Genomic DNA, 11,621 nt, shown 5'->3' on the forward strand with positions numbered 1-11,621 from the left:
ATACAACCTTAAAATCTTTGGTAAAAAATACGTTACCCAAGATACTTGGGGAAATAAAAAAAGGAATACAATCACATTACGATGTAGCATTGAAGTAGCCGCGTTCCGCTTGACGTACAAGTACCTAAAAATGGCAGTTATGCCCACAGATTTAAAAAAAAAAACGCCCGGGATTTACCGCGTAAAAGTATCAAACGTACGTTTAGCCCTTTTACGTTAAAATTACATCTAGTTTGGCCGTTTTACTTCAATGATAACTCGAAAAATAATTGAATAACAATGTTTTTTTAATCCACTATCTAAATATATATAGTTTATAGATACATATAACGCACAAAACCCAAAATTGAAAAAAAAACACTTTTGCCCTTATACATAGGACCCATCGATATCTACATGTTTTATAGCAATTTGATTTTATTGGGATTAGTTTAACGTTTTAAAAATCATGTTAGAATGAAATAAACACTTATATAAATAGTAGTTATAATTTGAGTCCGGTACAATTTTAGTTGTCTTACGAATAAAACATTGATTTCTAGTTCTTATTATTTTTCTTTTTGTGAAAGAACATGCCAGCCTCGTATACCTTTCGCTCGGCCGTCTATACATACTCGGCCTGCAAGCCTTTCTTTCCCGGCCTCATGAGATATTGACGTTGTGTTACAAATAATACGCCGGGAAGTACCTATCGCGCTGCAGGCACTGCGGAGATTTCATACAACTTTCCCAGCCGCTGGCCGGCAATGCGACCGTCTTTTGTTTGAACGCGAGCTCTGCGGCACCGCGCCGCCAGCACCACCGCCTGCAGCCGCCGCGCCAGCAGCTATCGCGACACGCGCGCACACAACAGGGCGACGAGACTAGCTTCATTTCTTGTTTTTTTATTTTATTTTATGCCATGTTTAAGAGCACTATATAAGTCTCGGCCGGAACGTGGGGTTGCCGGCCTCGCATCCCTATCCGGTCTATGTCTGCTTGGTCGGCAACCGCCTACTTCCCGGCCTCTACAGTAATCTACTATTATGTCGCCCGGTTTCAGCATAAATACGAACTTTATAGGTAAGAGAAGTAAAAAAAAATATGTTGTAAATAAGTGTTCACTTTGGGCTAGCCAATATAAAAAATTTAATGTACTCTTGTTCTTAAAATTGAAATAAAGTGTTTTTCGGATTTACTTCGTTTTCCAGACTTTTCCGCCAAGTTTGAGTTTATTTTTTTATGTAAATTCATACCTACATTAAGTAATAATTAATTGTGTGTATAGTCGTATTCCTTTGGGTACGTACGAGTTCAAAGGTTTTTCTTATAAAAGAAAAAAAAAAGGTTTTATCTTAGCTGTTATATTACTTGTGCTTGGTTACCAGCTGGTTTACCTAGACGTAGTCTTTGATGTAATTACTAATTGACGCCACCTCCGCATGCAGCCAAATTATGCTGCTCTGACGTTAATTCGTCATTAAATATTTTAGCACCACTCTAAGTTAGTGAAGTTCATTAAGTTCTTGATTGAGTTGTTTTTGGGTGAAGGCGTACCTACTTTCGCCGCAGCGCCGTCATTTCGGGAATGAACAGGTGTAGGTATGTAACTGAAGGAAAGGTAATAAGGTAGCACAAGCTTAAACGAACGAACGTATGTAACTATGTAATGTAGTACTTAGGTTAAAAAATCTTAAATCAAGTCGGATAGAAATTTTGTGACAGTTGATTTGGCTATTTTCAAGATATTTATAGATAACTTACAATATGTATCTAGTGGACTGGGTACCTATTTTGGGGGTGTTTAAATTAAGTGCTTGTAGTAGTATTACATTCATCATCCCAGCCTATATACGTCCCACTGCTGGGCGCAGGCCTCCTCTAAGAACAAGAGGGCTTGGGGCATAGTTCCCACGCGGGCCCAGTGCAGATTGGGAACTTCACACGTACCTGAATTGCTTCGCAGGTTTGTGCAGGTTTCCTCACGATGTTTTCCTTCACCGCATAGCTCGTGGTAAATTTCAAATGTAATTTCGCACATGCATTTCGAAAAACTCAGAAGTGCGAGCCGGGGTTTGAACCCACGACCCTCTGTTTGAGAGGCGATGTGTCAAACCACTAGGCCACCACGGCTCTCTATTACATTACTACATACATGTATTTAATTCTTACGACCTATGTTGACAAAGTTTTGCTTACTTACTTATATCGGTCTAGATAGATCGTTGTAATTTTTTGGTAATTCCCACGGTAATTTTTATGAAATATCGGAATTTCAAATACAGTTGCTGGACTTAATAGTTTATGCGTAGGTACGCGTACGAAGCCGCGGGTAAAGGTTACTTTGAAATGAGAGTAGGTAGAGTTAGATTAGCAGTAGAAAATTACAGATCTCGATCTCGAATTAACTAATTTGATCAACTAGACTACCTACCAAGAGGTACTAAGTAGGTAGTTTTGGTACAATACACCGATATTTACCACTTCATATTAATACACAGCATCATATTTATTTTTTGGGTGTGTGCGTAACTGTTACATAACATAATTGTAGGATGAGTAATAAATAATAAAAGACATAGGCCTCCCTTAAGGCTCTCAACTCAGACCGGTCTTGTGCTTTCCGCATCCACCGCGATCTTAAACAGGTCGTCGCTCCATCTTGTTGGAGGCTTACCGACAGCTCGTCTCCCGGTCCGCGAACGCCATTCGAGAACCTTCTGACTCCATTGGCCATCAGTTCTGCGAGCAATGTGCCCCACCCACTATGTAACTATGTGCGGGAAAAAATGTATAGGTTTATTAGCTTTTGCTCGCGGCTTCGCCCGCGTGGAATTTGGTTATCTCGCGCTGTTCCCTCGGGAAGTGAGGGTCTACTCCGAAGTCGTATCGTACGGTCTCTCTCGCTCTCGTATTTATACATACATACATAAATTTACATAAACGAACACAACGCAAACCACTATTTAGGTACTTACCCCTCGTGTAGGGGCCAAACTGAAAATCAGCGCTGGACACGTCATGTGGTCAGCATTATGCTGAGTTTAGTACCCAGTGCCAGCATGAATGTCTATTGTTAATAATACCATAGTTATAAGTAAGTATAATATAAGATCAAAATGTATAACAGTGTAACAGTAATGTTAGGCAATAAAAATTTTATTTTTTGTTTTCATTATTAAAGAGTATAAGTGTCAGAGGGACCGACCGACATGAACTTCGATTTTCGAATTTCGTAGTAGCCCTACTGTGCATTTTCACTGTGCATGTCACTCTCTGGCCTATAAACTTCCCATAAATAAACTATCTCTATGCCAACTAACCTAACCTAACCACCAAAATTGGGACCGACTTTGTCACTTCAAAGTTCAATATCTCAAAAACGGCTGAACCGATTTTCATAAAACATGTCCAAGAACCATCGCTAGAAAACCTGCTTTCAAATAAAAAAAACTGCATTCAAATCGGTCTACCCGTTTAAGAGCTATGGTGCCACAGACAGACACATAGCGGTCAAACTTATATTATAACACCCCTCTTTTTGCGACGGGAGTTAAAATTAAAAATCATGTCGATCCGTGGCTCCGTTTCGACGAGAAAGACGGACAAACATACCAACACACACACTTTCGCATTTATAATATTAGTATGAATGCGTAGGTGAAAAGACGCAGGAATTAAAAACATTTGGGAAACTGCTCTAAATAATCTTGTAAGAGGCGCCTAGGTATGTAGTATAAATATATTATACCATGAAGTTATTATTATTTAACTTATCTACTTTTGTTTTGTCGTTTACGACACAAAACAACGCTTCACCCTGAATGGGTTGAATAAGCCAAATGAGTGCGAGTTGAGGCGCTATATTGAAAATAACCAAACAATACGGGCATGGCTTAGATGTGATGTGAAAGAATGCACCGAGGTCCGCAATCCCGCCGGCTGCAGACAAAGGCTACGTACGCACGCACTATACGGCATGATACGGCTATCCGTGTGGTTTGAGCGCGCCGTCTCTTACTCAAGCGATACTTTGAAGTGGGACGGCACGCAAAAACCGCGCGGCTAACCGCATAGTGTGTACGTAGCATAGCATAGACCACTCGTCCAATTGTTTTAGCAGTCGCTGTAGCCGAAATCGGCCAGAAGAGCTATACGTACTCATATTACCTTCCATCGAAATTCTCAGGATTTGTTTTTTTTTTAGTTTATCGCCTTAAATTCTGTCGCATACCTAGTTATATATGCAAACGGGAACGGGACTACGCGTAAGGTACGTAAAGTTCTTTTCGCTCATTTCTTGACATGTAGCGATTTCGCTTGCATAGTTACGTACGACGTATGTCTGGGCTAGGGGTTTGAACATCTAGTGCGTGTGGACGTGTCTACCGTTCGTTCACTTACTTACTGCCGGTCCCAATAATCAATCTGCAGATAGTTTTCTTTACCAGCAGTTACATTTTGACACATATTCTATGAGTTACTGTTCTAAACTGTGACAAATTGATACTTTTGGAAACGAAAAATATTCGTGGATTGGTTATTTGGACTGAACATTTATGTTAATGTCACTCTTCATACAAAAACACCGACCTAGCGCCGGTGCGATTCAAAAGCCGGTAGCGCCGTCAAAAGATATCTCAGAACGCCATCTGTTAGTGTTATAGACAAACCCCCGTAAGTACGACCTGCAGTACATTACAATCGTATTTCAGTCATCATTGTTCATTGGTAATTGTTGTTCATCATTGTTTTCATCAAGGAAGCCACTGGGATGTTTATTGTGAAAAGGTTCGTACTTACATCGGTTTACCTATGCCTACGTTTAAGATTTAGGTGTGTATCATTTCATTTGAGCATAGTGATGACAAACGCGTCTACCAGTACCATATAGTCTCTAATGTTAGTTATCTTGCCTAAGCAAATAGGATATACCTAACTAAAATTACAGTTCTCAGGGTTACCTTGGTTTAAAAAAAAAACCAAATAAGTGTAAGGATTTCCTACAAATTTTAAATTCCGCAATTTTATGTTTGTACTTCATAGTATTTCTAAGAAAAACAGTTATTTTTGCGAATCAGTTATTTTCAGATCTTTACACTTGTACTTAAGAGACCTTAGTTTTTGCTAAATTGTATAATTCTATAGGGAAGAAGGCAGGTACCATATAGGTTTTGATTACCAATGTTTTTGTATGAAAATACACTATCAAAGGTTGTATCTTTTAAAGCTTGCAGACCTGAGTTTCTTATATTAATTTCACCTTGAATTAAACCTTTCATGGCTAGTCATTATAAACAAACCTTAAGTTGTGTAATAAAAAGGTAAGGTAAGATGGATGTCTAACATGCTGTATTTTTTATAGCTTTTAATTTTCTCTAGTTGGATAATAAAGTTGTTTATGTTCCATCTATCTATTCTGCAGGCAGAAATGAATATGATATAATATAACACATAAAAAATATATTCAAGTTGTACCTATTCAAGTACTCGAAAATAAGAATTGCTAGTGGCAAAAACAGACAAAAAAGCAGACATGCATGTGTGGATCATTTAAGTGGCTTGCAACCAATAGGAGTCTTTAATGTAAGCATGGGCACAATTTCCATTAGTTAAACAATTTAAGATGGCAGTGGAAAGAGAAGCTGAGAATATGGCCTCAACTTTATTCACAATTCTCTTAGTATTATTAATAGAAAATGATAAACTCCATCATTTAAATTTTTTTTGTGTCCTATGAAATATTACTTTTTCCAGAATTGATATTGACACACCCAGGATTTTGTACCTATCTGTATCCTCCTTGATCCTAGCATATTTTATTAAGTAAATCAATAGGTAAGAATAAAGCTAGTGATGATAGTGAAGAACTATAGATAACTATCTAAAATAATTATAAATTTACAAAATTATTCTCTTAATTATTATTTAAAACAAAACATTAAATTTTATAGACAAATAGAGGTTGATGCATTGCATCTATGGGTGTCCAGGAGGCTACAGAAAATGGACTTTTTTAAGTCTTAACACCTTTGATTTAAAAGCATCTTATTCTCGTATTACTCAGACATTAATCTGTATCTTCTAGTGACTGTTATAGAATCAAGTTTCTAAAAATATAACGGGTTTGCAGCCATAATCCCAATTGGCAAACAGACTGTCTCACAATGCCAGTCTTGATAGATTGATGTAATGGGTGGCTAACTAAAGCCTATTAATATAATAATAAAAAAAATAGGCTGATTAGTAATGTTCATGGTTACAGATCAGAGATCACAAAAAGTGCCTAATCTTTTGTGCCAGAGTTAAAAAGTTAATAATATATAGAATTTACAAAAACAAATGTGTAGTAACTTTACAGAAGTGCATAGCTACAGCTTCTTTAGTAACTTTAAATATTTTACTAACTTAAAAGCAGACATGCATTACATTCTAAATTAAGAATTTGTTATTCTGCATGCACGATTCATAGTAACGTACTGACTACACTATATATTACCTGTACTGTCTGCTGTAGACGTGTAGTGAACGCAAACAAGGCATATCACAAGACTTCCCCAAAGTTTCACTGAATACATCTTGAATAACCGTTCCAATTCTTCCATCACATGAAAAGCGTCCAGCTACTTTTTCTTCACCAAGGAACAACTTTCAAAATAACTCCACAAAAATGTACTTTTATATTTCATTACGCATTCATGTTTCTCTATAGTGCCTTCGACAGCATCGATACCACTGCTTGGCACATTTTAACTTCATTATTGCTGGTTGCTAGGATTTGAATACCACAACAATACGTACAACACACCTGTAGGATTAGCTTTAGTCAACTCTAAACATAATGGACACTGAATTACTCACAAGTTCACTCAACTTTGTATGGGACTTTTAATTGCATAGAACTTGCTCCTATGTACACTTGAACAGCGAAAAAGAATATACCTTAACAAAAGTTTCATAATTAAAGCGTTAGTTATTTTTAAATACTATTTTAGAAACTTTTGAACTTGCTTGAAACTTATTTTCGCAATACTTTGAAAGAAGTTTGTGAAAGAATGGACGCGAGACGCGTACGGTCGAGACAAGCAAAACGCGTTAGTCGTCGAGTAACGAGTATAGTGGTTGGTTGGTTTGGTTTGGCCTGAATCAACTTCAGGTGAGTGACGAATGAACTGCTGGGCTACTCCGAAACTCGAAACTCGAAGTTCGTGTCGTGCGGTTCCTCTGACACTTACACTGTTTGATACGAGAGGGAGAGGGACCGCACGACCCGAACTTCGAGTTTCGAGTTTCGGAGTAGCCTGCAGATCAAATGAACGAACGAATGGAAAACTACGGTGCTGCCATTTCTATGAGGCCCATGAATAGTGTAGGCCATTTTTATAAACGAATGATTTTCAAAAGTTGTAAACAAACATGAAAATGTTGCATTTGTAGTTTAGTCTCAATTATTAAAATAAAACTCATTTTTAGTTAATAAATACAAATCAAATCTTTTAATCAAATTTAATCAAAGAAAAAAAACTTGTAACAACTTTTTTTCTATTACAAACAGATCTTTTTTATTCCTTTCAGACTTAAAAATATGAAATAATAAAATATTAATTGAAATAATTCAAATTCAAGGGTTTAAACATATTTAAATCAGAGAAAAACGCCTTAACGTTATGCTGGCAACTCTGTTAAAACATAACCTATCAAGTTCTTTTGCACTACCTTGTCATTTCGAGTAGTCGAGGCGGGTTTTAAATCCTAGGTAATCACCGAACTTATGGACTTTTTACTGTAGAAAACTTGATATTCCGTAAAGGCAATAAACTAGTTTTATCCAACATTTAATATTTTAGTTATAGAACCGCAGTTTTCATGATGTTGATCTGATAACCTCTTCGTTTCATTGTGTTTTGACGTTTGCGTCTGTGAAGTGAATTCCGTCGGTTTTCTGTAATTCAATGGTATATGTTTATTATTTACAGCCATGGTGCGTATGAACGTATTGAGTGACGCTCTGAAGTCAATTCACAATGCCGAAAAGCGCGGTAAAAGGCAAGTGCTCATCCGGCCTTGCTCAAAAGTTATCGTCAAGTTCTTGACTGTGATGATGAAGCACGGCTACATTGGCGAGTTTGAGATTGTAGATGATCACAGAGCTGGCAAAATCGTCGTCAACCTTACTGGAAGATTGAACAAGTGTGGAGTTATTTCACCCCGCTTTGATGTACCGATCAATGACATCGAGAGATGGACAAACCTCCTGCCATCCCGACAGTTTGGGTAAGTTCTAAAATTTCGTCTTTATTTTTCTATTATTATTTTGAATTAAATTCGAAATCTGCTTTGGTAATGTAGGTTATTGGGCTTTTGTTTATTCTATGTGTAAGCCAACAAAATCCCCACCCAACTAACCTAGTTCTATGCATCATGCACCATGTTCATATTCAACAGTTTAATTAACAAGTTATGCCATGTTTTCGGCGGTAATTATTGTTTGGATATTCATTGATATTATTTCACGGACATGGCTTTCACCATGCATTTATAAAGATGGTAGGTTATGTTATAGAATTACAATAGTTGAATTGGCTGTTATTGTTGAATAAAACATTACAAATAGAGAGTCAATAGATATTGTAGTGTAATCTTGTAATATTTGAATTAAATGTGAAGTTTTTTGCTGAAACACTGCCTATATGGCTTAGATTTTTTTGTATTTTTAAATGAAAGTGCTACTTTGATCTTTAGTTGATGCTTAATTTTGCCCTTTATTCTTAATGCTTTTGTATTGTATTGAGAATCTTTTTTAAGTGATAAATGTTGCTATAGGGATGGTTCTATGTGTTTCAACAACTATCATTATCCTGTCACATCTATTGAAGAAAAGAGCCACACCAGCAGAAGGTTTTAAATGTATGCTGCAGGATAATGATAGCTGTTGAAACGCTTAGAACAACTCATAATTTAAGTCATTCCTAGACTTACTGTTTATTTGTAATCTATTTTTTCTCACCACATTTCTATTAAGGCACAACTACCGCGAATCACCAATAACTGTCATTGGTCATTTGATAGTGTGTGCTAAATTAATAAATAAATGGTACAACTTGATGTCACTCTGTAGTGAACATTGTGAGTGCTGTTTCATACATTTATTTAATTATATTCAACACACATGCTACAAAATCTACAAAAAAATAAACAAAATTTTATCCCCAATCCCCAAACAATTAGATATAATAAGATTAATAAGAAAGTAAATTGCCTATACAAAATACCATGCCATAACTCATAACTAAAATACAATTGACATTCAGTGTCACTTATCTGTTGTTTAGCGATAGCACAGCAAATATGACTTTGTTACATTTGGTTGAACAAAGTTAAGTTTTTGAGTTTTACTAATTCCAAAGCACTTTCTACTTTTCTCAGTTAGGCATGGTTGCAACCTAAAATAAAATTTATAACAAAAAAAATTTAACCAACTACAAAAAAACCATGAAAATAATTTTCTACCAGTCTGAAGTCAGTGCCTCTGCACGAGCCAGCAGGAGTGGACCTATAGTCGTCTACCTCATACCTACATCCTATAATTGGGCTTCAATCACTCCTGCTGGGTTGTGCTGAGGCACCGACTTCAGACTGGTAGAAAATTTTGTTCATGGTTTTTTTGTAGTCTGTTAAATTTTTTGTTATAAAATATATTTTTTTCACACTTTACTGTAAATTATCTAAGATATAGTCCGCGCGGCGATTTAAGATGGCTCAGGGAAACTGGTGGGGGTAAATGGTGCATGAGTACAATCGCGCACAAAATCTTTGTACAAAATAATACCTTTATCAGATGAATTAAAGAACATAAGTAAATTTTAGGTAAATGTAATTTAATAAGATATGTAATGTAATAATAACATTATAATAATAGGGTACAAATTAGTCATCCCGCAATGTTGATACTATATTATTATTATCCTGCAATATCGAAGAAGGTTCTTTGCAATCAGGCATAAATGTTGGATAGGTGTTGCTAAATTTTCCTCTAATGATAATGTGTGGTGGCTGCTGTTGTATTTTTACCTCCTTTAATTTACCCACGATTTTAGTTGTTTCCTTTTTTTATGTAACAGTTCACGTCGTAAATCATTTTTCTGGCTTTCCTAGTTATAACTTTATTTTTCGGCATTTTTTCCATTACAACGTAAATGAAAATACAATTAAGTAAACAACTTTTTCGCGATGTACGTAAGGGAACACGAGACGCATGAACGGAGCGCGGGCGGTGGAGAGCAACTTATCAACCAATAACGTGTCGGCGTCGACGCCCACCCGCCCTTCACTCCTCTGCCCCCGCCAAACAGACCGAGGAAACGACTACCTTCCACTTTTCCTGAGGCATCTTAAACCGTTGTGCGAACTATACAATAGTTTAATGTCAATTGCTCGTGATCTATTACAAAAGATGGCTTTTTCCCATGCAGATACATTCATTATTGAGGAGTCCTGGTGCTTCACCACCCATTCCATTTCACCATATTTATTATGAGGAACATAAATAGATTAGCAAAGTAATTGAAATTTAACCCGTGAAATACTTGATATTGAGTAGTAACTCCGATGGACAACTGTGGTCTTCATCATCAGTTCCACTTCACCAAATGATGATTTTCAAGAGTGAATGCACAAGCTACTACTAAATATATCGAAATTACCATAGGTGTCCCTACAAAATTTGAAGAGTTCCCTCAATTTCCTTAGGATCCAATCATCAGATCCTACTTTGGTGCTTATGGGACCTAATTGAAAGCATTCCTAGACGAAAAAAAAAAAACAAATCGGTTCATAAATGACAAGAGTTTTGAGGTAACAAATATAAAAAAAAATACAACCAGATTGATAACCTCCTTTTTTGAAGTCTGTTATAAAAAGTACATTCACATGATTCAATACAAAATCAGGGGCAACGCTGCAAGCGTATTAGGCACCTTTGCACTGCCTGGTATGACACAGGGTGGTTTATTTGACTTGACTATATTGTGTACATACATTGTATTTTGACATTTAAAAAATTCAAAATTGTTCTTTTATACAATAATGGGGCAAACAAATGAATGTATTATGTTCATTTTAGATTGTCTGATGTAATGTCTGACATCTGATCTGATACATACTTACAGAGACATTGATTTGTAAAAAAACAGCCCGCTACCTATACTTGCTAGTATTAGCTATATTAATTGGAATTGATAAAATGGAATCTTACTTTATTACAGGTACCTCGTTCTCACAACCAGCGGTGGAATCATGGACCATGAAGAAGCCAGAAGGAAACATCTGGGAGGAAAAATTCTAGGCTTCTTTTTCTAAGTTTACGCAATAGACGAGAAAATATATCACCTTGTTTTATTACCAAGTAGCATTTACCCGCAGCTTCGTATCGTACGCGTAAGTCGTTAGTAGTCTAGCAGTTAAATTTTAATTCGGGGATTTCGCAAAGTACCTGTGAGAATTCCTAAAATTTACGTTTTAGATTTTATTATTGTTGCACAAAAACACCCGCGCCAAATTACATGTCTAATCTTTGCAGTTGACATTTTGTATTTTTATACCATAAGATTGGCTTATGGTAATTTTGTGGGATAAAAAGTAGT

At 36.3% G+C, this 11,621-nt stretch overlaps 2 protein-coding genes across 4 annotated transcripts in view; one reads left to right on the forward strand and one right to left on the reverse strand.

The window, feature by feature from the left end:
* Positions 1–7,098, reverse strand: part of sdk (sidekick cell adhesion molecule) — an 86,711-nt gene extending 79,613 nt beyond the window's left edge. For all 3 annotated transcript variants that reach the window (XM_074087942.1, XM_074087940.1, XM_074087943.1), the window contains exon 1: positions 6,479–7,098. In XM_074087942.1, coding sequence (XP_073944043.1) covers positions 6,479–6,584 — 106 coding nt within the window. In that variant the 5' untranslated portion in view covers positions 6,585–7,098. The remainder of the gene's footprint in view (positions 1–6,478) is intronic.
* Positions 7,099–7,645: 547 nt separating this feature from the next.
* On the forward strand, positions 7,646–11,363 carry LOC141428154 (small ribosomal subunit protein uS8A). The gene is made up of 3 exons (XM_074087944.1): positions 7,646–7,735; positions 7,956–8,253; positions 11,244–11,363. The coding sequence occupies exons 2-3, from the start codon at positions 7,958–7,960 to the stop codon at positions 11,335–11,337; spliced, it is 390 nt and encodes a 129-aa protein (XP_073944045.1). The 5' UTR covers positions 7,646–7,735; positions 7,956–7,957; the 3' UTR covers positions 11,338–11,363.
* Positions 11,364–11,621: the final 258 nt, after the last annotated feature.

This window comes from Choristoneura fumiferana, chromosome 5 (assembly GCF_025370935.1).
Source record: "Choristoneura fumiferana chromosome 5, NRCan_CFum_1, whole genome shotgun sequence".
Lineage (NCBI taxonomy): Eukaryota > Metazoa > Arthropoda > Insecta > Lepidoptera > Tortricidae > Choristoneura > Choristoneura fumiferana.

Coding starts and splice junctions, on each gene's coding strand:
- LOC141428154 (XM_074087944.1), top strand. CDS start 7,958: ATGGTGCGTATGAACGTATTGAGTGACGCTCTGAAGTCAATTCACAAT. Junction 8,254..11,243: donor CTGCCATCCCGACAGTTTGG/GTAAGTTCTAAA, acceptor ACTTTATTACAG/GTACCTCGTTCTCACAACCA.